The sequence below is a fragment of the Cryptomeria japonica genome, chromosome 3 (genome assembly GCF_030272615.1).
Source record: "Cryptomeria japonica chromosome 3, Sugi_1.0, whole genome shotgun sequence".
Lineage (NCBI taxonomy): Eukaryota > Viridiplantae > Streptophyta > Pinopsida > Cupressales > Cupressaceae > Cryptomeria > Cryptomeria japonica.
The window spans coordinates 492,623,981-492,651,015 of NC_081407.1; the positions used below are offsets into that span (position 1 = coordinate 492,623,981).

General features: G+C 40.2%; 1 protein-coding gene across 2 annotated transcripts in view; it reads right to left on the minus strand.

The window, feature by feature from the left end:
- LOC131044570 (histone deacetylase 14, chloroplastic) overlaps positions 1-27,035 on the minus strand; it is a 208,165-nt gene that overhangs the window by 12,315 nt on the left and 168,815 nt on the right. For both annotated transcript variants that reach the window (XM_057977932.2, XM_057977926.2), the window contains one exon: positions 7,524-7,705. In XM_057977932.2, coding sequence (XP_057833915.1) covers positions 7,524-7,705 — 182 coding nt within the window. The remainder of the gene's footprint in view (positions 1-7,523; positions 7,706-27,035) is intronic.

Sequence of the window (27,035 nt, forward strand, 5' to 3'; positions counted from 1 at the left end):
TTGGAGAGCACGTCTATTTTTAGCAAGTCTCCAAGTTGACTCCAACTATCTTCCTACTACTTTAGTTTCATTGTAGTGTGGTTAGATTTGTGTTCTAATGATGTTGCTGCTTTCTGCAATTCAGATGAAATATTTAAATTATGCACTTAAGTTTTGTAATGTCCCCTTCTTTGACTTAAACATTTGGGAGTATTTCATTAGCCTATTTTATTCACGTAGGCTACTCGGGAAAGTTAAAAAAAGCAATATTTTAATTAATCAAATTAGAGGGAACCGACTATTAGAGGCAAAAAGATTAAAATGTCAAATATTTTCATGTTTTATTGCATGGAGGAATGCGACAAGTTATACTAGATGTTGTACATACAAATGATGATGGTAAAAACATGTTACATTACCATCATATATAATCAATAAATGGGTATGTGCCGAAGGACCTACTAAAAATGAATAAGTTATTAGATTGATATGTTCCACCTGTTTGAGATGCTTAGGTCTCCTGATTTTATTCAAAATTACTCTGGTAAAAATATCATTGACTGTTTTCCAAAAGATTTAACATTTCTTTTCTGGTTTTTGCCCGATTTATCTTTTTGGGAACCTTGTGGATTATATGTTCAAGTTCTGATAACATTGATTTAAAATATAAGACACAAACCAATATAACCCTGAAAAAAGTATTGTCACACTAATGTTTCCATTTGGGATTTACCGTAATTTAGACATGAGATAACAATTCTAACTTAAAGTGAGAATCGAAATATATTAATAAATATAATTTTATCAAACTAAATACATTTCATTATAACATCTAACTTTAAATCCCAAGAATAGTTTGGAAGATAGAACTTATCTTGATAGTTTCCTCTGATTTGTATACTTGAAATATATGCCTCAATGTTATTAATTGTTGTTGCTCAACCAAGCCTTTGGATTAGATTAATAAAAAAATAGATCCTTCATAATTTCTGCTATAGTTCCCCTTTCAACTTGATCTTCAAATGCTATGAAATGACTATAAGTCTGCCACACACAATTCTCTTCACAACGAAGTTCGTTATATCACTTTTGAAACTTCTGTAGATCCGGTCACAGGCCTGATGCAAATAGATCACACTCTCTTCGTTATACTCTGCCCATCAAATTTATATACACTTCTGAATTAATCTTTTATATAATGCCTTATCCCTTTGATGTATGTATTCCAACTATCTTCCCCCGACACACATACAACCCACTTTCTTAAATATAATCTTTAATTTCAATACAACACACCCTTCCATACTGCTCTTTTTTCATAATGATTCTATATCATCCTTATACCCTTTCATGAAGGATGCGACCTCCTCTCAAAGAGTCATTCTTATCCAAAGGAAGCGTCCCTTTGTTAACATCCCCTTTAATTAGTGACATCTTCATAACAAATCACAACCTTTAGTAAAATAATTGCCACCTTTACAAACCGATTCGCTGCAACCTATGTTAACCACATTCCACGTGGAGTCACAGCTGCTTGCATTATGTTGTTGTTTATAATCCATATATTCTGATCCCTGTTCCTGAATGCCTCTCTTCTATCGTGCTTTTTTCCTTCTATCCAAAAAGTTCTTCTTCATAATGATTTGCTGGACCTCTTAATATGTGTGTGGCTGATGTGATGGGCTGTGTGGGAAGGACGTGTCTCCTCATTTCAAACGGTGTCTTCTGTTTGGGAATAACTAAGGTTCCCAGCCTCTAATCAATATCGTGTCCCTTAAACATTACTGTTAACATAACCTTATTAAATATTACTAATGATCAATCAATTATTATAGCTAATCAATTTAAGTTCTATTGCTGATCAATTAAGATTATATTACTAATCAATTAAGATTAGATAAATACATTGACAATGGCTATGTTATTATTGGTAAGATAAATATAGGAAAGATAAATTTTAGAAACTTATTATCATTATTAAATAATCTAGTACATCTGATCAAGGGAACGGGATTTGACATAAATGCTTAAGGCAATGGATTTGGAAATCATTCAATTCATATATTATTATTTCTTCCAAATAAATAAACAACTATTAATAGATCAAATATAAGTAAATATTATCATTAATAAGTATTTATTATTGTCAGTCAAATAATATTATATCTTCTAATCCTAAACGTAGCTTTTCTTGTCTCTTTTATACATGTATTAATTGTTGCAAAGGCAGACAGATCTGACATGCATCAGATTTGGTCTGCCACTATGTGTTTGTTCCATTGCTTAGGCTGGGGTCCCATGGGAGGGGCTTGGGCTCTATTTTTAAGGAAGAAATGGTCTCATGAGCAAAAAAAAATTTCCTCTATGGGATTAATTAGAATCCTTCCCCCAAAAACGGAAGCCCCTACTTTTTAGGAAGTAGGCAAAAAAAGGGTAGGGCTAGAAATTGCCCCACCAGCTTAGGAACTTTGTTTGCCACTTGTCAATAATCTGGACATTCCATTTCCCACCACAATCAAATGAAGAGGGAAAATGATATTTATTTAATTAATTTTACCTTTTTTTGTGTTCAAACTTCCTTAAATTTAGTAGTTCAAATTTTTAAGCTGGTTGCATAACAAAACTCATGAGACCGCCATGTTTTTATTTTTCCTAAAAATTCTCAGCTGCCCCAGCTCTATTTTTAAGAAAGCCCCCCTCCATGGGACCTGTTGTGACGTTTTCACACATCGCCCCATTGCAAATGGGGACCCCTGCTTTTGTGCTTTTGGGGTTTGTTTTCTAGGTCTTTTAGGGTTTTGTCCGTTAGCCTTTGCATTTTGAGTGTCGCCCAGGGGATCACATGGATAGCAAGTCCGGCTTGAGTGATGTCCTGATCCTGAAATTTTGGCTAAGTCTGAAAGTCCTGATCCTGAAAATTGGCTAAGTCTGGAATGTCCTGATCCTGAAATTTGACTAAGTCTGGAAACTGAAAAACCTCAAAAAACTAGATTTTGCAATATAACTCCTGGAGGTCTGAAACCACTCTCAAACATCCTGAAAGTATATATGGAATATAAATTAAAGTATAAGAAAGAAGAAAGATGGAACTTTCTTATACTTAAATGTTATATTCCATAAAAAATTATCCTGATAGAGAGTTCAAAAAGTCAAATTTCGCTCCTGTCCTTCACTGAGGATCCAGAGCGAATTTCGCTCTTGACCCTCTCAGGAGGTCCAAGGCGAATCGCTCCTGTCCCTCACCAAGGGTCCAGGGCGAAAAGGCCTATTTGAGTCATTCTTGACCTTGTTTGGTCAAATTGAGACATCAAAGGCATGGTGGAGGACGAAATGAACGTGATAGAGCATCCAGACTTGATTAAAGACAATGAAATGATGGAATTTCGCCTAGAAGGGTAATTTCGCTCCTGTCCCTCACTGAAGGACCAAAGCAATTTTCTTTATATACACATTTTTAGACCTTTCTTGGACTTAAACTCTTATTCATGGCGTGTAACAAGGTGAAATCTTCCCTAGCAAGGACATTTCATGATAAAAGATGAAGCATTTTGGCCTAGAAGACAAAATTCGCTCTTATCCCTCACTGAAGGACTGGAGCTTGAATTTCAAATTTGCACTATTTTTGCAAGATCAAAATGATTTTATGATTTGAAGAGATCAAGGAAAACATGATTTGTGCGTTGAATATAATTTGAGTGGTCCACAAGCAAGGAAATATACCAAGATGACAAAAGGCGCTCCTGTCCCTCTCCAAGGGTCCAGAGCGATTTTCTAAAGGTGCAATTTTCTTGCAAAGACAAGGCGAGTTTTGTGATTGAAATGAATGGAAGAAGGCATGTTTAGCCCGTTGAAGATAATTTGGAAGACTAACAAGGGACGGATAAGCTTAAAAGTGCAAAATCGCTCCTGTCCCTCTCCAAGGGACTAGGGCGAAAAACCTAATATCCACCCTTTCTCTTCAAGTTTGGACAAATCTAAGCCTTGACATAAGTTTGAAATGAGGTTTAAAATGCCTTGAGGTGGAATTGAGATGCAAGATTTACAAATTTTGATGAAAAATGGAAAATCGCTCCTGTCCCTCTCCAAGGGTCCAGGGCGAAATTTCCAAATGTGCCCATTTACCTTACATTTTGAAATGATAATTTTGTTCCCAAGACTCAAGAGGTAGTGAAGTGTGATATTCTACGCCTGGAGGGTAATTTGAAGATTGATGTGATCAAGAATTTGTGCAATGGACTAAAAAGCGCTCCTGTCCCTCACTGAAGGACCAGGGCGATTTTTACAAGATCAACAACTTCCCTCCGAGATTATGCTAAGGCAAGGTTGTGCAGGATGGAAAAGGTCTTCTAAGGCATGGTGAATAAAGACTGGACTTTTAAATTTGATAATCCTAGCCTAAAATGCAAAAGTCGCTCCTGTCCTTCACTGGAGGACCAGGGCGAAAATCTTTGGAGAATCAATTTTGCCTTGCAAAAACGAGTTAAGCATGCATAGAATGAATGAAAGGGATCATTGCTTACCTCACAACGAGAGTTGGCAATTTAAAGATGAAGGATTGAGGACAAAAGTAAAAGTTCACTCCTGTCCCTCTCCAAGGTTCCAGGGCGAAAATGTCCTAATGCACCTTCCTCCTAGAGATCAAGTGAAATCAAACTCAAAGCTCCAATTAAAATGCCATTTAGATGCCTAGATGAAGTTTTGGCAATTAAAAAATGAAGAATGCAAGAGCAAAATTGCAAGTTCGCTCCTGTCCCTCTCCAAGGGTCCAGGGCGAAATTAATGGCATTCTTCTCTTTTACCATATTTGAGCATTAATATCCTCCAAATCGCATGAGATGCCAAACTTGCCAACTTCGAAATATTTGAAAAAAAATTAATTAAATTGGCATTTAATAAAGAACATATTGGCATTTAATAAATTAATTTTGAGCCTCAAAAAATCAAACTTTTATTGTGGAGGCATCTAAAATTAATTTTGGATTTAAATAATTAAAAGATTAAAGGTTGAGCGCACAAGGCATTATTTTGTCTTTATTTATCAAGTCGGCCTTCTTCTTCTTGGTGGTTTTTTATTTTATTTTAAGGCTTAATTGCTAGGTCGGCCTCAACAAGGATCAAGGTAAGCGCTCTATATAATGGGAGAGGTTCTTTAGCAAATTCAAATCATTCTTGCATTATCTCTCATGCGAACTTGAAGAGCATATTTTGAGGAGCGAAATCTAGAAGATTGAAGGTGAAATTAAGCAAGTTTGAAGGTGAATTTCCAGATTTTGGAGAAGCTAGTGGAAGGTGAAGCTCTTTTGAAGGCTAAAGGAGGCGTACTTCATCCAAGGGAGGGCTATAAATCTTGCCCAACAAAATCCAGTCTTCTTCCTTCATTTTTCAAGGTTTTGTACTTAAATACTCAAAGGAAGGTATGAAGAATTACTTTTTTGAAGTTCTTATTCAAGACTTATTGTGATCCCATTGAATCTAAGTCTTGAAAATCCAATTTCCATTCATTATTAATTTGAAAATGTGTAATTCTTGATTTATCATGACCTTTTTTCAAATTAATATCTTAAGTTTTACCTTTGAAAGGTCTTAAATTTCATGCTTTAAGGTTTGATGCTCAAAAGACTAACTTTAATATTTTGTGTAGGCATCAAATGGAGATCTCGGAGTTAGAGATCAAGCAAGGACAAGGGCGACCTCCTCTAGTCTAGCATCGACAAGGACGACCTTCTTCGATCCAGCATCATCAGGATAAGGGCGACCTCTTCTAGTCCAGTATTCCAAGGCGAGGTACATCATCATCCTGCAAATTGAGGACACAAGAAGTTAGAGCAAAGGGTTCGTTGAAGAAGCAGATAGTTCCAGAAGAATTAATTAAGGCTAACTTCTCAACGTTACCAAATTGAGTATCAACCAAGTGTCAAATGAGGTGGCATCCCAGTCATCGCTCCTCCAGTCAGTGTGGTCCACCTCAGCATGTCCAGATTCAATGTATCTAACTCATGGGAGGTGGCACAAACTTCTATGTACCTACCCCAGCTATCTATTGGTCGAATTTTTCAGAGAAGACATGTGTCCTAAAGATATAATTTTATCATTGGTCAAGCATTAAATGTTATGTAATGGTTGTAACAAACCCTAATTAGGGTTTTTATTATTGAATCTTGGCCATTGATCTCGAATTGATCTCAGCTATCGAATTGTATTAAGGGCACTATATAAGCCCCGGCTCTTCATTTGTAAAGGATAATAGGAAGCAGTAAGTTAGAGAGTTAGAAAGGAGTTAGTGAATAGAGAGTAGTTAGAAGGTGATCAGAATAGCAATTAGAGTAGAGTAGAGAGAGAAGGCAAAGATTGTTGCCAAGATGTTGTTGTAAAAGACTCGTAACTTCATTGAAGAAATGGTGAAATTTATGGGTCGATTCGACAATTTGCATGGTCTCTATACTTCTCATATTTGATTTCATGTTATTAGATGAGTGGAAGAAATGTGCTTGATTGATGGTGGAATTCGTATATCCATACTACTAGCAGTTTGTTGATTGCAGACTTGCCTTGTGTAGTCAACTGGAATCATTCAGCTTAAGCTTAACTTCAATTGTCGCTTCTTCATTGATATGCATCAACCTGATGGTGTCTATGCCTGCAGTGATGATTTGAACATCATAAAGCTTTCCTTCGAAGATCGCACTAACCTTGTGGAGATGTTCCTGTGATGTCAAAACAAGACTTAGTTAGAATTTCATCAAAGATCATTCATTGCTCTTACATTCTTAGTGTTAGGATTAGATCCTTTCCTCGCCCTCGTCTTTTTTCCTTTTTTTTTAAATCTAAGGCAGTAAAATCCTGTGTTCTAGCAATATTCAAAGCAAATCAGAAGTTCAGTCATCAAGTGTAAGTCCCCTTGTGATTCCAGCAAATCACATCATACCACAGAGAGCTTATCCACACGTAGAGATCCTACAACAAAGAACCTTGAAGTCATCCCGATTGATCCTTTTCGCGATATCTTCAGCATTCGGAGACTTTACTCAAGAGAGGATAAGGTACCCTTGGGTATTTTATTCTGTGTTTGATAGTGTACAAAATACACGTCAACAAGACCCCACCCTTAGCAAATATAATTGGTGACCTTCCTCCTAAATAATTACTGAGTTTCTTTTTTCTTATTCTCTATGTTTCACTTAGAGGCTTGATAGGAAAATCGAGAAGTCTTATGGATTAAGACGATTTTCCACAATGTCTCTATGCTATGATATTTATAAATATGCAGCTAACTATTAGTACTATGTACAATTCTTATAATTTATAAAGATGTACATCTTTGATGAAATTGTAAATAAGATAATAAAATATGCTTTCCTGATCAAAATACCAATCCCAAGATGGGTAAGGCTAACTGCAAACTTTTCCAGGTACATTTACAGAAATCAATATAGTTCAAAAGATATATTTTTTTCGTTCAATATCCAACTTTGAATGACAACATCACATAAGAATGGCATATTTTAAACCTAGGTAACTAAAACAATCAATGAATAAGTACCCACCCAGCAGAAACCAGAATTATATCTGGTTTGAATCTCTGAGCAGCTGGTACAATAACTTCATTAAAAACAGCCGATATAGCTTGATCACCAGCACCTCCAGGCAAAGGAAAGTTTAAAGTTGTCCCTTCACCAGATCCCTTTCCAACTTCCTCCATTTTTCCAGTACCAGGGTAGCTACCTTCCTGCAAAGAATAAACCATTATCCAGACTTTCCATGCTATTGAATTACAATCGTTGAAAATTATTTTGCACTTCATCTCATAAAGGAAGTTAAAAAAATATGCAAACAAATTCAACTTCACTTTGATTTGCTTCTTCCCAAATTAAGATTGACACACTAAGAATAGGTAATGATTCTTCTAATAGATTGAAATAAAATCAAAGTGCACGAGCTGCATCCTAAGTTGCCAGGTTCAAGACATAATAAAGAAAACAAGAGAAATTGTTGCAAAAAGTAGTTGCTCAGAAGTCTATAATACAAACCAATAAGTTATCTTCTTAAGGAAACTTGGCGCTTCTCATGATACACTTTTGCAATTTATTTGCAGGAACTCTTTTTCACTAAACAAGGTAGCATATATGGAAAATTATATTAAGTATTGAATGTTAAATAGTGAGATTAAAAGGCCCATCACAGAATGTGGTAGTTAATAGATGCTCTTGCTACAGATCTTTTAGGAATTTATTAAATTATTATTGATTCATTTTGAAAGAGTTACATCGTAACAAGACCCCTCTGACAAGTCTGAATGACAATCAATGCCAATGTGGCATCCAACACTTCATCCGAAACATAAACAATTTCACAAACTTACCAGGTATTATTTTTAAAAATAACTTATATATTTAATTTGCACAGATGTTCATACTTCATGCTGATGTCCTATTTTAATTATTCGTTTAATAACCAATTGCCTCGATATTTTTCTTATAATACATTATATAGGTTTTATTAAAAATTAAAATCAATTCACAACACTCCAAAATTGATCAGCATCAGCTAAGTCTAATCGTGTGATCTTCAATCCATGTTGTCAAGTTGTTGGTGCTGCAGCCAAGGGTCACCGTGCATTTGATTTTAGCTCTGGGCATCTGCTGTTGCTATGCAAATCAACAAATCAAGGCATGAGAACTACGAACACAAAAAATTCAAGTGGGTCTGAATTGATTGATGATTGGCAATCAATCAGAGATCCAAAAGGGAAATTTTCCATCGAATCCCATATCCTTGATGAAAGACTTTAAACACAGCTCCAGACATACCACATCCACATGGCATGATCGCATATCAACAATTGGCAGGCAATCAATAGTCTGATTAGTACAGTCCAAAGCATTCTCCAAAACCCCCAAAAAAGACTTTCAATGACTCACTAGGCCCACTTGGTTAAATGGCAACATCCTGCCTGTTCATCTTAGACATAGATCAACAATTACTGCTCGATCAAGATTAAATCCTTAATCATAGAACTAAAAACCACAGACCTCCAATCAAATGAAGATAAAAATTGGTAGGGCCCACCTAAGAATACATGGAATACTTCTATATGGATACTTGTTAATAGATAAACAACTAGGCCATTCATTGATGACATCTAGAAAGATCCCACACTACTCTACTTGACAAGTGGTGAGAGCTTGGAGCTTCAAGATTCACAAAAGGCTTAAACAAGGACATTTTGATCAAGTGATCAACTTTACCCTTTGAGTGAGAGATTGTTAAAACCTAAATACTCATTGGCAAATTTTTAGGTCACATTGTTTGATCATATGTTTAGCTTTCCAATCGTTAGTTAGATTACCTGATACAGCACCTAGTTAAATGAATGACTTATCCTTGGCTTCTCTTTTGATTGAGGTTTCAAAACAATGGATTTCCTTGAAGAATATACTAAGTCAAAAACTTCATCCCAATCCAATCAACTATAGCATTAAAAACTCCTTACATGTGTTTGACTTCCATGTGGATATTCTTAGATATAGGCATTCTATAAATTTAAAATCATTAAAACACAAAAAGGAAGGTTGACAACTACTCTTCATGAAGGGAAAAGGTTTGTGATTAAGCACTAACATTTCGGCATCATAAGACAAATAGAAAAATTAATGCAAACAATCCTCAAGAATTAGCAAAATATTCCGTCCTCAAAAGGGAAAAGCCTAGAACTCTTTTGATTGAATCATTAGGCTTTGGTCCTCAACAAACTTAGATGATTATCAAAATACCTACTTGTCAATTAACCAATCAACATTGGGCATGTAATCAAGTTTTCACTCGGTTAACAAACCAGCCAATCTCCAAATGTCCAAACCAACACTGTACAATTCTTCTTCATTCTTTGATAGCAGACTTCAACTTTCATAAAAGTACCTGCCTTCAAAAGATGAACATTCAATCAAGTCATCTCCAAAGGCTTTAAGGGTCAATTAACACTTTCCTTCTAAACCACTTCTTACTGGTTTAAATTGAAGTCTAAGCCACAAAAACATTACAACACTAAAACAAAAAATGCACTCTGAAGCTTAACTATTCAATTATAGCTTCCACTTCTAGAGTTAGAAACTACAACTACTACTATATAGAATATGCAGTTTCTTAGAATTTTAATGTCCTTTTTAGGTAGTGTTCCACTGTGTTTTGAGACAGGAGGATGGGGGGACAGTTTTGGGCTAAGTCACCAGGTTCGACCGAATTTCATCCTTGAAGTTCGAAATTCGCCGAACTTCAAAAAAAAAAAAAATCGTCGAAATTCGCCGAACTTCAAATTTTTTTTATTTTATTTTTTGCCTTCTTCTGTTAATATTTTTTAAACACATCTTCAGTCTGTCATGAGTTGCGGCCTGCAGGAGTAGTTGTGGACCCGTGATAGTCGCAGCCTGCAGGAGAAGTTCGCCTACAATTTTTGCCTACCGTTCATGCCCTAGCATATGTTTCCTATGGTTTATATTTTATAAATATGTCATCTTTTTGTAACGATTTCAAATCTATTTATCAATGTTAAACTATTTAGGCAATTTTATAGATATATTACATATATTTATTAAAACAATTTAAAAATTACATATGGCGAACTTAATTTGAATTTTTCCCTCATCGAACTTCATTCAAATTTCAAAGTTGTCGAACTTCGAATTCGAATTCGAACCTGGTGACTTAGGTTTTGGGTATGGGAGCTCAAAGGGCCTAAGTTCGGGGACAACGGGGGACAATGCTGATATACATATAGTACTTGGGTAACTACTTATGAAAAGATGTATAAGAATTACATTTCAAATGAAACTTTAGCAAATTGAAATTAGTAAAATAGCAAAATTGCAAATACTAAATACTAAGATTCACGATTTCCATTTTAATTTTTAATTTTAAATACTTAACTTTAATGCTAAATAAAATAAAAAAATCCAATTTGACAAATGAAATTGTCGAATTGGAGATTTCTATTATATCGAAAATATCATAAGGATCATAGATGAAAAACTTTGTCGGTTTTTCACAGACTCGCGAATACTCGCAAGCCCTAGTTGGCCATGAGTCACTCATGGTTAAACTCGGCAATGAGTTTTAAAAAAACGTGCAGCGATAAAAACCCCCCAAAATCGCCAAAAATCACTGAAAATCGCAGAAAAAGTTGGTGGTAAAAAGTAACAAAGTTTATATTCATCCAAAACCTAAGTTTTATTACATATTTTGTCTTTTGCCGCCACGACGAGAAGAATATTTGCGACGCTGTAGACACGAATAGGGTACGAGAACGGGAAAAAAAATCCGATGCACAATTTTCAGATTTTAATCGATTTTCAATATATTTCAAACAAAATTTTATTAATATATATTAAATTTTAAAATCTTTCCCATTGTATAGCTTACACGGTTTATGGGCTCATCATTTCAGATTTGTATATGTTATTGCAGGCGAAATTCACATCATACTGAGAAGAAATAATTTAGAACAAAGTAAATTTTTTTTCTAATAGCATGGTGTATTTTTAATAATAGTGAACACTGCAAATTTTTTTAATAATAGTGAACAATGTAAATTTTTTTTGATAATAGTGAACACTAAACAATGTAAAAAAAAATTTAATTAAACAATGTAATTTTTTTTTAATAAATTGGTGTATTTATAATAATAGTGAACAATTTAATTTAAAAAAAAAAATTTGGCATATTTTACACATATATAAAGAACAATCTATTAAAAAGAATTGAGATTAAATTTAAAGGAACAATTTATATAAAAAATACGTATATATCATGGAAATCATTATCTGTTCTACAGATTCGGTGTAAATGTGTGTTTTTGAAGAATATTTAAAAAAAAAATGTATTTTCAAATGTTTGATAAAATTGCTGAGTTTTTGCGAGTCCTGAGGTTTTTAAAAGTTTTGGGCTTGCTGAGTCATTGCCGAGACTGAGTTTTTCAACTATGATAAGGATGATTACAATGAGTAGGATGATATCAAAAAAAGACTAAGTACAAAATGTAGTGAAGGGAGGCCTATACTCATCCCTAAACTCCACATCACTGGAACTACTGGAGTCAATAACCAGAAAATGCAAAAAAAAATTGAAATTAAAAAAAACAAACTTTTTTCCATGTTGAAAACCAGGAGACGCTTGGAAATCTCTGAAACACTCGAGGGACACCTGGGCATCTATGAGATGTCTCGAAGACTTCTAGCTGTCTCCAATCATCTCGGCGGCGATGGCAGGACGTGTCATCCCCATCTCCACGTCTCCAGACATCCCAATCTCCAAAGTGTGGGGCTTGGGAGGGGTGATGCGTTTCGGTGGTTCACTGTTTTTAGGACAACACAACTTGGAATGACATGCAAGAATGAACCTAATTTCAAATTGGAAGGGGAAGCTTCCTTGTAAACAAAACTATTAATTTTAGAGATGGTCTTCAGCTTTCAATATGCAATACAAACAAACAAGAAGTAAAACCAATCTTTTTGATCTCAAGTATGAGAGGGAAGCTAATCGGCACTTCTACACAAGACAACAAATTTTAAAATATTTTATCTTAAAGCAAAAACCTAAATAGCTAGCAAATACTCACTCTTTCTAGAGTAGAAAGAATATCTTCATATAAAAATTGGATTGAAATTCATGTTAACAAAATATCTAATTATTATTATTAGTTGAATGAGGAAACTTTCATACAAAGCTATAAAATGCAATCAATAAATACCATAATACAAAGATTGCAATAAATTTTCAAACAATTTTCAACTCATAAAATCACATAAGTGAGCTTGATTATTAATTTAAGTAACAAATATGCATAAAATTACTATTGTCCTTATCTAAGTTCACAAAGCACTTATTTATTATATGAGTTTACAAGTTTGCATTCCCAAGCAAAACAATTCACTCAACATTAATACAAAAACAACTATTGAACTTTTACACTAGGAATAGATTGCTAGCAAACAAAGCAATCCCTAAATACAAAATGTCTCAAATAGATCATCCAAAACAAGGAAAACTTCAAATCAATTTTCCCTAAATATATCACATTCCATGATAAACCTTGTAGAAGGTCATCTAAAAATAGCTATCCTTCAATAATAGTAATGGCTAAAGAAAGCCAATTGTTTACTCTCTACGGCGAGTTGTTCAAGTTCAAGGAATAAACAGGAAGTATACACAAAGCATATAACAAGCAACTTCAATTATATTTAGAACATAAATTAACAGTCACAGTCACAATAATATGGCAAAAAGATGTTTCCTTTATTGCATTCCAAAACTAGTACATCAACAACAACATTGCCATGGTTCCCTTACATTGCACTATATAAGACACCCAGTGGTTGGCGGAGATGCCAACCATCACAACTGCCGACTAACCCCTACGGGAACCAATGGCTATCTTATTACACAAAAACATAACTTAGCAAAACTATAAGTATTAGCCTAATTGCTGCCTAACATCAGCCCCCAAAAGTAGTCGCCTTCCAGACGATGAAGACAAAATGGGAGCTAGTCAAAACTGAAAACTAAGACTGAGAGGGATGAGAAGACATCCCTGGGGTGGTAGAAGCTGGAGCCTGTTGCCGGGACTGCTGAAGTTGCTCCGTGCGGAGCCGTAGGTTCCTCTCGGCAACTAACTGGCGTTCACGAGCTTTCTTCACCATGAGAGCTGCCTCCATCAAATCCTTATCCTTTTGCTCCACCTCACGTGTTAGGACCGAGACCCTCTCCTCCAATGTCTTCATCTGAATACTCTGTTCGTCCATGTGGTTCTTCTGTAGTGCAGCCGCCTCCTCTAGCTCAATTCTAATATGCTTTTCCACAACAGCAAGTTCTATACGTTTATCCAATTCCTTCTGAAGTCCAACAATCTCTTCCTTAGCAGCTCGCTTTTCAGCCTAGGCCCACTGCATCTCAAAATATAGCTCCCTGTAGGAGCTCTCCATACCTTGCAAGGTGGGGCCAAGTACCCTGGCCATGCATGATGTGTGTGCCCTGCCAGATTGCCACCATCTCAGGAGTCTCGGTTGCTAGCCAGCCATGTTGGACAAACTGCTGTGTGAACTTCTGACATCCGGAGGTCATAAATGCCAGAAGCTTCTCCGCTTTTGGCAGGGCTACTGCATCTACGCATAAGGTCCGGTCGGCAATGCCTCGTGCTACCTTTGTAAAGCCTTGCAAATCCGTCATGAATCGTCGAATGGATCCCACTAGGTCCTGTTGAAATGCAAAGACCCTAGGAGGGATCCTTCCTTGGTGGCGACTACGTGTCCATCATCCTGCTGTTCTTAGATTGGAAGCTCTCATCCTCCAAATTGATGGATATTCTCCTGTTCGCTCTCCCCCTTCCTCAGGGTCTGCCCTATGTTTTCGATCCCCTCATCTTGAATCTGCTCCTGGCCAATTGCCATTGTGCGTAGAGGAGGTGGTGCGTGGGGTGCAAGGGCAAACTTCCCCAGCCAACTGTCCAGGGATGCATCCACGTCTTGCTCTTGATCTATCTCCCTTGCCACGAGAGCATCCAGTATGGCTAGTTCCTCTTGTATTGGCCCTTCATCTATATGCACTACACCATCGACACTCTGAACTACTCCTTCGACCACAGTCACCTGTACGTCTCTACCTGAAGGTACTATCGTCAGTACATCTCCACCCGAAGGTGCTGCCATTGTCATCCATATATCTCTCGAAGGTGCTGCCACTGTCACCCATATATCTCTCGAAGGTGCTACCATCTGTACGACTGTTCCATCCGTACAGTGAACTATCGAAGGTGTGTACGACTCCCTCAGCAGACCGTACAACCTCAACTATAGGTGTTTGTGCGGCTCAGGCCCTCGACTGTACTACCCCTCCGGTGGCCAACGCAACCTGGGGCAAGGACACTCGAACTGGTGCCTGTGGGGATCCTTTGGAAACTTTCTGAAATAGCACATCGACTGGGGTGGTGTCTCCCAGTGGCATGGCCATTGTCAATGCCTATGAGGGTACCAAGTGAGGCGAAGGGGGCAACTTCGGAGCTGCAAACTTTACCCGTGCTATAGTTTTTTCCTACGCCTGTACTCTTTCAGTTGTGGGCCAATCTACCTCTTCCCCTCCTTCTGGTTGCACTTCCACCCCTTCCACTTCTTCAACTTCATCCGAGTCCACACTGTGCGATGCCATCCAAAACCCTTACTCACCATTCCTACTCTCCAAATCTTCGGTCTCTTCCTCTTCCACTTCAGTATCCTCGTTCGAGTTTCCTACTCCTCCACGTATTGCTTCCTCTTCTTCCTGGCTGCCTAGATGGAGTCACCATCGAGAGTGTCCCAATGAGTCCAGTAGTACATGGCATGTTTATTTCCCCCACTTCTTTGAGGGTACCTGTGCATGGATAGCTTCCAGGAATAAGCAGATGGCGTGGTGGCACATGTAGAATGTTTTATGTTCTAGGGAAAGAAAGTCATGGATTCTATCCGAGAGCAGTTGCGACCAATTATACACCCTACCCAAGCTGAGCCCATTCATTAGGCTTATCATCCAAATAGCAATATCTGAAGCCCTACTGGCCCCTGTCAACTTGTTCTTCACCAGGTCCATCAGGCATCGTCAATCACCATTGGCAATGAAGGAGCGTTTTAGCCCTCTGTTGTTGCTACTTGCCCATAAGCTATTCCATTCTGCAGGAGTCAAATTGCTGCGACACACCAATCTGAGCAAAAAATCTTTCCTCTCCTTCATCATTTTGGTGGTTGGTTTCGACGTAGACTCTCCTCTATCTGATATTCCAAATACCCTCTGGAAGTCATGCGGTGTGAAGGAAACCGTGATAGTATAGCCTTGGTACTCTATAATGGATTTTTGCCTGCAGGGCTCGTAGCCAACCACCATGGTGCCGAGAACCAGTTCAAACTCCTTTATGTTGAAGGTCGACATTTGAATGGCGTGGTCTACTTCGGCCTTCCTAAGAGACTTCTTCAATGCATAGTCTGAGGGGGTTTCCTCCCACTAGGTGCGGCATTCACTTCCCGTGACACTTTCAAATGTTAAAGTGTCCATTGTCACTTTCTCCTGTTGGTCACGTTGAATTTTTGGCCTTACTTTGGCCTTCTTGCTACTGCTACTAGGCTCTCTTGTACTTGTTGCCATCACTGTTGTCTACCTAGGGTTCTGTGCTTTTCCCTTAACTTTGTCCTACCCTCGACTGTTATTATAACGGTCTGAATTTTTTGTTCAACTGGGGTCACCCCAACTCGTCTTCACCATACTGGCGCCACCAAATCCTCCTTCACTGTATGGACTACCAACCACTCCTTCATCGTACGGACTGCTGACCACTTCTTCATCGTATGGATTGCCAATTCTAGGAAAGTCAGAGATTCCAAACTCTTCGTGAATTCTGATTTTGGTACGAACTACACCGATGCCAACAAATTCTTCCCTGATCCCTGCAGCCAGTGTAGTACGGACTCCTTCCAACTCCGCACGAATACCAATCAATTTTTTCCTGATGCTTGCATGCCATGTGCGAAATCTTATCACTATCGTATGAAATTCTTCTTGTTGCATTCCATGACGAATATGGCATATGAGTTCGTACGGTTGATCCACGACCCAGCCAACACCTCGTACGATGTTGAACCAACACGATCGTATGACACTCTATTTCCCTCCAATCGTATGACATCGTATGGTCTTCTTTCTATGTGTACGGGATCGTATGTTGTCCTTGGCGATGTCCGTACGGTTCAATCCTCGTCCCCTGAACTCCTTCGTACGACAATTGCTTCCCCACTGGTATGCTTCGTACTAAATCGTACGACCCCTTCCCCGACAAGATTGATTTGCCTACACCATTCGTACGGTTCAATCCTCGTCCCCTCAACTCCTTCGTACGACCCTGTACGACAATTGCTTCCCCACTGGTATTCTTCGTACTAAATCGTACGACCTCTTCCCTGACAAGATTGATTTGCTTGCACCGTCCATACGGTATTGTACGACAATTCTTCCTGAGATGATGTGATATCGTGCGGTGATTTGCTTCCTGAACTTTTGCCTTTTGCTTCTCGCTTGGCTGCTTAATTGGTTTGAAGTGGACAGCAAGGGTGGTTTATATACTTCTTCCACCTTCGGGGTTAGGGTTCTTAAAGCATACTTTAGCAATTTTTTATAAAATAACCTTTTTTTCACCACATAATTTTTCTTCCACCAACTTTATAATATTTACCCTTTGTTTTAATTTTTTGATTTTTCCTAACCCATTCTCTTTAATTTTTAATACTTGCCTTATGCTTTCCTTTTTTAATATTTTCCTTTTAAAATACTCTTTTAATTTTCTAACATGGCAAGAATATTTGAATTTTAGCCTCTGTACCTTTAATTTGGCATTGGTAGTGGGCAACTTGTTTCCACTGACTGCTTATTTTGTTTCTTTTTTGCACTGTGGAGTGTACCACCCCTTCTGGTTGGGCTCTCCCCATCTTCCTTTGTTTGCACAACTTGGCTTTTTGTGCCACTTGTTTCGCTCTTTTCCCTATTTTCACCTTATTGCTAACTTCTTCCCCCTTCGACCTTTTGCCTGGTCGAGCTTCAACATCATGTGCATCTCCTAGGTTCTGCATCTTCCTTTTTACTCCAGTGGGATCTCTGTGAGGTCTTACTCTGATCTCCATGTCGTGAAGCCATACGCACAAGTGCGGTAGTCTCCTGTAACACTCCTCGGGGCAACACGTGCCCACATATTACAAGTCCCATATTTTGTCCACCAATGGTGTTGGTCCCACCCCTTTATAACTTCCATCTATGTACGGACCTCCATACTGCTGGTACCATGTCACTTTCTCGCCATCCACTTGCAGTGGGCCTACGGGGTTAGGAATCACCTGATAGAGTGCATTGGGGCCCGCTTCCGACTCGCCAGATCGTGATGCTATCACAAACAAGTCTTCAGCTTTTAGTACCATTTGCAAACACGGTCCCAAGGTTGCACTGTACTCTTCCAAGTTGACTGGCTCCTCTTCCTTCTCGGCAAGTTCTGCCTTCCGTTTAGCCTTTGCTTCTTCATCAATGTCGTACGCAATATAGCATTCGCAGAATCCTTTGTATGGAGCTCTCTTCCTCCAATGTCCCGTGATCCTTATCCATATGGCCGGATCACTGAAGTAGGCATTTGTAAGGTGCTTGTGAATTCTGGGTACCGTGATGCCTTCAACTTGTTTGGGCACGAGTGTTTCTTCTATGAATGTTACTGGCTTAGCCCAATCTTTGTCATGTTTGTAAGGTTCTACAGCGACCACAGGATCTTCCTCTACTTCCTTACTTCTTCCAATGATCCAGTCTCCCTTCGTTGCGTACCACAACATGTTGATTGATACGACTGGTTTATCATGTTCCCGATACAGTTTCAACTTTGAGCCGTTTACAAGGTCGCGTATTGGGTTATCATCCAGGATGGAAAGTTTCACAGCTCCATTATTTCCACTTCTCTGATTTTATAGGGCCCCAACCAGTGAACTTTGAACTTACCAGGTCAATGTTCGTTCTGGCCGTTATACTTCAGAGCCAATTGACCGGGACGAAACTTCGTCCGCCAAAGATGTTTATCGTGCTTGTACTTCCGTCGCCCACTGTGCCATCATCCGACGTTCATCTAGCTTGGTGAGGTTCGTAAGACGGGCACTTAAACTCTCCTCATCCCCCAGCCGGTTGTCAACAACAATTTGTAGGCTTGGTACGGTGTACTCTGTCGGCACCACGACTTCCTGGCTGTACGTAAGTTGGAACGAGGTGTGAGCCGTGGTCACCTTGTATGTTGTATGGTATGCCCAGAGTACCGCGGGGAGACGCTAATCCCAGTCCTCCTATTCTACTTCACACAACTTGTAAATGATGGAGACGAGTATCTTATTTGTGGCTTCCGCCTAGCCATTTGCCCGTGGATAGTACGGACTAGATAAGTTGTGGAAGATTTTGAACTCTGTCGTGTTGGTTGAAAATTTTGTACACTTGGGGAAATATACAAAATTGTGGTTTCAACCACATTGTGTGAGTACAACTCTCCTAATTAAGGGAAGGTTCCCCATATCTAACTACAACTTTAAAAATAAAATGGGATGGGATAGTAGTCTTTCTTCTTCTTTCAAGGAAGCCAATATCCTTTTCTCTTCACAGAAAAGTGATAGCAATTTAACATAAAACAACAGTAACAACTTTTTGAAATGAAAGGAGAGAAAGGAAATGAAGTTTCTTGAAAGATCAAAGACTTATGTCACTTTCTTCAGGACGGGACAGCAATATCAAGCTCAAAGTCTTGATTATATGAAGTCCTATCTACCCTTTTCTATACTAACGCTATCAAGAACAAATTATGATAGCTCAAAGACTGAAATATCTTATTCTTTTCTACATAAAACAGTGGGAAGTAGTATAAGCTCAAAGATTCACAGCTATTTCTCACAAAATCTGCTTCTAAATTCTCTTAAGAATAAGTGCAAGCACAAAGACTTACAACTCTTCTCAAAACAATATTTATTCTAATTTATATTAACCTCAAATACTTGCAGCACAAAGACTACAAATCAAATTCGATTAAGTTCTTTGGAGAAACACTTACAAGAAAGATAATATAGAACACAAACTCAAGAATGTAGCAGAAAAACTCAAAGCTTGAGCAATTTCTTTCTATTTCTTTCAATTCTTAAATTCACACATGAAAGCTCAAAGACTTCTTTGATGTAAATTTGGCAAGGTTTTTGCTTGCTTTTCAAAAGATAAAGATTACAATAGACCCCTCAAGTATTTATAGAAGAGGAGTTTTGAGAAAAAGGTGGGAGGATCCTAACTAACTTGAGAGATTCCCTCAACGACCAAGACTTATTCAATAACTAATTAAGACTTATTCCAGCTACAATCCTAACTAAACACAACTTGTAGTTGCCTTACATGTAATTACAAAAGTGCAAGTAAAGACTTAACTTGCAATTTACAAAAAGCTTTTACATGCAACTTGTCAAAAGAAAAACTACAGCTAAGAGATTACAAATCTGGGAAAATACAACTAAGTGTTGAAAAACACTTAAGCTGCAAAGTGTGAAGACATGAATCCTTCGAACTTCTGGATGATCATTCGTAGCTCAGCGGGATTCGGTTCGTGGGTGTTCTTGGCAACAACCATGGTCTTCACAATGGTATCATGGCATCGAAGAAGCATAGAGTCGTTCTTCTCCAAGATGGACTGGATTTTGTGCAAAAAAAATTTGATGTTTCATCAAAACCTGAATTGAAGCAGCTGAGAATTCTTTGCTCCTCCATTCATTATGAATCCTCATCTGTAGATCTGCGAGCACTTCTTCTTCTGGTATCAGCTCTCCATTCTGACTCATTATGTTGCAAGAGGCCTTCTCACAATGGGAAACAATACCTTGGAATACTTCAACTCGCAATCTCATTGCATCATCAATCTCCTCAATGAGGGATTTGAGAACAAGGGCTTTATTCTCCAGAAGTTCTTCAAATTCCAAGTACATGACCCTTGAAGGAATATTGGCATGCTCCTGAAGAACACTGAACTGTTGTTGGGGCATGGTGCGCCAGATTGTCAAACTACCTGTAACCCTCTCCAGATTCTGTTTGAAAGTGTCGGAGGTATGATTCAATTTCTCTTCAATGGTCTCCAACTTAGACATCATTTGGAAAATGTCTTTCAGCACTTGTGCACAAAGATCATGAAGTTGATCCACCCAAGAATCCAATGCTTGCACTTTCTGAGCAGCTCTTTCAACTCCACGAATCAATTCTTGGGAACCAGAAGAACTTGTAGGATTACTCCCTTCACCAACAGGTCTTGTAATTTTATGAACAGCTGCAACAAGTTGCCGGTTCTCCTCTTCTAGCTTGTCTTTCTTTGCTAGAAGTTCATCATACCGCTGCACTAGTGAGGCTATAGATTGTTGGGCATCATGTTTGACCACTTCATGTGTTTGTTTGCCCAATTCAATCCTTGTAACCCTGTAATCAGCAGCTCGCATTTCCTCACGTGGCTTATCCGCAAGGGGCTCAACAATTTCTGCCACTTTCATCTTATTGCTATCAACAGTTACTCTTGAGATTGTCTTGTTTTTTTTAGCTACCTTGGGCCTAGACCGTTTGAGTTGCTGATAGTCAAAGACATCAGGAGAGATTTCCCACTTCTTCCTCTTTGGGGTAAAAGAACTAAGCCATGGGGGTAAAACAACTAATTCTCCTCTAGTAGCTGCTGAAGGCAAAGGAGAAGCAGTTTCTGTTTGAACAACCATGGTCACCCTGGGAGGAGTATCTGTTTGGATGGCAACCATGGTTTTCTCGGTAACCAATGGGCATGAAGATTGCCTCATAAATTCTTCAAAGCCAGTAGTAGAGGTATCAATCTTTGACAAATGGATACATGCAGGGGTATCCTCAGGAATTTCCAACGAACTCGCTTGTTGATGATCAGGAGGCAGCTCAACTGCTGAAATAGGAACAACATTCTGAGGAGACTCTTCCACTATTATGTCAGGAGGAGAAAGAGGCATCTCAATGGAAATGCGGAAGGAATCTTAGGAGGTGAGTCCGAAGCTAGAGACTTAGGAGCAGCTTCTGATTGCTGTCCCTCTGGATTATCAGGATCAATCACATGAACGTGAAACCGAGACTTTTCCTTTCCACGAACTGTCACCTCCTCAGGAGGAAGTACTACTGCCCGACTAACCTGCAATTTGATCCTGGTGCCTGAAGATGATGCACCTTCCTTGTTGTCAATCTAAATCTCAGACTTATGTCCAAGAGGCCCCGTAGAGTCATCTTCTTTCCCAACCTTGATCTTGATGAGTCTAACACCATTACCTTTGAGCCAAGTGTTGGTGTTAGCCAAGATAGGTTGAAATCTTTCAAGAATGGACGTGCAATCTTTATGCGACCATTGGATTAAAGGAAGTGGGGCTTCCTCAACCCTTCGCGAGATGTACTTTGGATCAAGCACATGACCATCATCGATCATTCCTTGCGGAATGTCCACCAGGTTCAGATCAATAACCTGATCAATGATAAGCCTGCAGTAGTCCATCTTGAGAACCTCCATTTTTGTACGGTGATCTACCCAGATATCCTCAATACGATGCACGTGCACGAAGGACTTTTTGATCTTTTTCTTCATACCCCGGTAATAAAAATCTGCCCTAGACTTTAAACCTTTTGAGTTTAATCTCTTGCATCTCAGTCTCCATAGGTTTGGCTTTGATGGATGTGACAAGAGAATACCGGCCAATTTTCAATGGGTTTGTTGTAGAGATCCCCATTCCGACCTTATGTCTGACAGATTGATGAGCGTGCACAGCCATGATCTGTCTTCCCAACTCCATAAGAATGATCTTATCAGTCGGGTATCTAGGGAGCATGTATGGTTACCCGCTGTAGCATCCGACCCACACATAAGTGAAAGTTGGGAATTGAAGAAACAAGCACCCATACTCATTGACTCTTTCCCATGCTTCATTTGACACCCTTCTGTTCTTTAGAGTCTTGTCAAACTGGCACATGAAGTAACCAAAGAATGCATCTTGAACTCTTTTGAAATGTAATCTGCTGGGTCTCAAAGGCAGCTGATCATAATATTCCCACACGGGTATAAGCGAGCGATCACCCTTGGTAGAAAGACCAGGGAAATGTCTAAGTGACGCTGCCAAATACACTAAGTATGAATTCATGTAGAAAGTCATGGTGGTAGGGACTGCTGCAAGTTGCTCGCACAAAGCATCACTGATAATCTCTCCCCATGATATATGATGAGATTGCCTTATGAACATGGTAAATTGATACATCCAGGGTTCAAAAACATTAGAGTGTTCAAGACCCATCATCCTGCTGAGGAGAGTTATGATGTCTCAAATTTCCCACTTAAAGTCACAACGGTACAACTTAGCCCACCTTGAGAAGGCGGCTTGTGGCTCATGAATCCACCTGTTGATATGACGTTTACAGTCCTTTTCCCTCTTGACATAGTACTCGGCTGCACTATCCTTTGAAATTTCCATATAAACAGGTGCTGGTGGTATTCTAAAGACTTTCTCAATTGTATCTGCATCAAGGCGGATTATTGCCTCACCATCATCATTTTTAATGGTTCTCGTCTCCTTGCCAAAGCGATGGGCGCAAGCGAGAACAAATTCAAGTTCTAGGGCAGCCACTGGAAAAGAAGATGCGTGATGGATGTGGTTGTCCAATAGTCGCTGCATATTACTATCCTACAGATCCTCCACTCTCTTGACAAATTCTGACATGTCCACATGCCCTATCTTCATGTCTTTTATGTGATCCAAAGGAGAGGAAACTTGCGTAGGTGAATCCTTCCTTGCACACAATGTGCCCCAATAGCTTCCCTTGTGGAACCATGAATCGACACTTCTTGGGGTTCAGGGCCAGTCGGGCCCGTCGACATCTCTCCATGCATTCCCCAAGTGCATTCAAATGGGTTTCTAGCTTACTGTAGATAGACCAATCATCGAGGAATGCCTTGAAACTTCCAACCGACATCCCATAAAAAATGTGCAATATGATCTGCTGGAAGGTTGTCGGAGCATTACATAGGCCGAAGGGCATTCAATTGTATGCATATACTCCATCATCCACTATGAATGTCGTTTTCAGCTTATCTTCTTCCACGATGCTGATTTGGTTATATCCAGAAAATCCGTCCAGGAACGAGTAAATCTCATGGCCCGCTACCTCCTCCAAAATGCTATCAGTGAATGGGATTGGGAACGGGTCCTTGATAGTCACAACATTCAGGCATTGAAAGTCCACACATATCCTAATCTGGTTTGCTTCCTTCTTTAGAGAGATGACAATTGGCAATACCCAGTCACTGGTTTCTACCTTGAAGATAATTCCGGCCTCCAGCATCTTTTCAATTTCTTCATTCACCTTTGCTACATAGTTCTTATTCATTTTGTACAGTATCCTTAGTATGGGTTGGGCTCCGGGTACGAGGGGTATGCGGTGTACGCACAACTCCAGAGGTATCCCCTTCAAATCCTTGTACGTCTAGGCGAAGACATCCTTGTACTCCAGGAATATTCTGAAGGTTGCTGCTTTGACTACGGGGTTCCAGTCATCCCCTACAAGTACCACCTTCGGATCGTCATCCTTGCCCAAGTTGACCCTCTTCACGTTTGATTCCTCATACTTGATAGCCTTATCCTGTTCAAACTGATGGGCAGGTGTTTCATCCACCCGTGCCACAGCCTCACGGTACTCCCCGTACTCCAGAGGGAATGCTTCCTCTGTACCATCACCTGACTCTTCGATCTCACATATCTGCAGCATGTGGCACTCTGGATGGAACACCTCGTAGTCTTCCATTTGCTAGTGGAAAAGTCCGGCTAGAGAACTGGTTTCATCCTCACAGCATCCTTCCAATTCCAATATCCCTTCGTCATTGGGTTCCATCCTCCCCTTGCCTTCTTGGGAACCCCATTCCCAATTGTGCGAGTCATCCGAGTTAGAATCAGATGATGCTAGTTCCTCGCTTACAACTTAGTTTCGTAGGTCAATTACGTACTTCCGGTCTTCACTCCCAATGGAGAGTGTATTCTTCTTCCAATTATGGTTTGCCTTAGCCATAATCAGCCATCCTCTCTCGAGGAGGGCATCATAGGGCTCCTCTCCAATGAAATGACCACAAAATCAAGGAAAAAATATTGTGTGCCCACAACAACCTTCTGTGCCATGAGGGTTCCAAGAGGTTTGATGGCGTGTTGGTCCGCACCGACAAGGTGGAAGGTTGGTGGCCAGAGGGTTGGTTTGCCGAGACCCCTCCATGTCTCTTTTGGCAATACATTCACCTCGGAGCCGCCGTCCACAATCGTGTTTGTCAATTTTTGTCCCATTATTTCCATTTCCACCATAGCCGGCTTTCGACCAATACTCATAGTGAGCAGCATGGGGTTTGTGGCAGTCGTGCCAAGAAGTTCTCGTTCTATCATGGGGTCTGCACTGGGTGGTTTTGCTGCCACCGGATGGTGTTCCTGGTCGACGGTGTTGTAACCGTTGCATTTGTGAGAGCCATCCTCAATTGTGGCATTGTTTGCAGAAGATCGGATACCCATCTCCACAAGGGTCGGGTTCCTTCCAGTGTTAACTGCCAGCAACCTGGGGTCTATTGCAGGCCCCCTAGGAACATCTGTGCGGTGGTTGGTATTGGTGCGTGGTTGGGAGAGATTATTCAGCAACGCCGTTCGTAATTGAGGCATCGTCTGGAGGAGGTCGTGTACCTTCACAGGCACCTCCAGTTTTAAAATTTGATTTAGTATAGCCTCCTCCGCCTTCGGTCGGCTGGAAGTACTCGCCGTACCCTTTGCCTTCGCCCTTTCTCATATCTCTTTCTCAATTTCTTCCTGTACCCTTCGCTTCTCCGTCTCCGGGTCTGGGCACATTGCTTGTCTGGCTTGGGCGCGAGTTACGACCAACACTTCCTCTTCTTTGGTTTCCTCAATATTGAGCAAGTTGACATCGGACTTTGGGCAGGTGGCATCTTCGTGGTCTCCCGGTCCGCACCATTTGCACAAATATTATGTGCCCTCTCCCTTCGGGCAGTCTCGGGTGAAGTGCCCCCACTGGCTGCACGCTCTGCATTGTACCATCGGTCGGCCTTTGGAGTCGTATTGGATCCGGTTCCTTGTATTGTTATTGTTGTTTCGTCCTCCCCACCGGTTATCTCGGTAGCCTCCCGATGTTGCATTGTTGTTCGCCTGGGAGCTGCCGGTACTGCCCAATGTAGTTGGTTGTTCCTGTGTAAGCAATACTTGTCAGTTTCGTGTTTTCATGTTGTAGGGGCATTCCCTGGTGGGATGCCCCATCAACTAGCATATATCACAATAGGCCCTCTTTTGGTAGGAGCCTTTCGTGTGGCCGTCCGTCTTACATTCCGTGTACCAAAGCTCCCCTTCGTCGGTCTTGCTCGGACCTCCCTTCATAACCTTCAGCTCTTTCATCATCCTCAACATGTCCTTCTGTAGGGCTTGCACCTTTTTGCCGGACTCGCCGTCGCTGCTGCTTCCCTCGGAAGAGTCATCATCCTCGGACGAGCTATCTTTCTTCTTTTTCTTCTTGGATGTCTTGGTCTCGCTCTCGAGATCCATCGCTCTATTATATGCATCGTCGTACGAGGTTGGTGGAACAATTTTCATCTTCTTCCGGATGGAGTGTTTTAGTCCCTCCATGAACCATCTATTTTTCAACCCATCCACTGGTTGACTCTCCATTTTCCCCAACAGTTCCTTGAGCCGCCGACTATAGGCTCGGACAATCTCGTTCTTGTTCTGCTTTGTGCCTAATATCTCCGCCACGATCTCATTATCATCTCGAAGGAGTCGAAACTCCGTCTCGAAAGCTTTCTGTAGGTCATCCCATGTTCCCACCTTTGCTTTATCCACATCAGAGTACCAATCAATGGCTACCCCTCTCAGGGTGGCAGGGAACTACACCACCCAATCCCGTTGGCTGACCATATTGTCTCACACGTATGGTAGTGCCGTACGGGGTCGTCTTTGCCATCTTCGTTGAATTTGGGCAACTTCTGTTTGCCCGCCATCTCGCTTCTTACCTTCGGCGCACCTTGCCCTCCGAAACCTCCAAGGTTCGTACCTCCCGGGATTGGCCCTCCAGGTCCACTACCGCCAAGTACTCTGGAAACTGGTCCACTAGGTCCCACCAGACTGCCTTGACTACCAGGGATGGCTGAGCCCGACCCGAACAGATTGATTCTTCTACTGTGCCCCTGTGTCCTCCCGACAGCTTCGGCTGCACCAATATCTCCTACTTCTCTGGTCTCGGTTTCGGTCTCCTTCTCCTTCTTGGTCTCGTCCTCTGAAATGGACAAGTTCTTTAGTAGGTCTCTGGTAGCGTCGATCAGGTTTAGATTTCGCCTTGTTTGTTCCACCAACTCTTTGCGACTTCTTACCCTACGGTGGTATTCTGGCGAACTGTAGAGTTCTCCTTCGGCACCCTCCGTGACTCCTAGGTTCCCTTTGGGC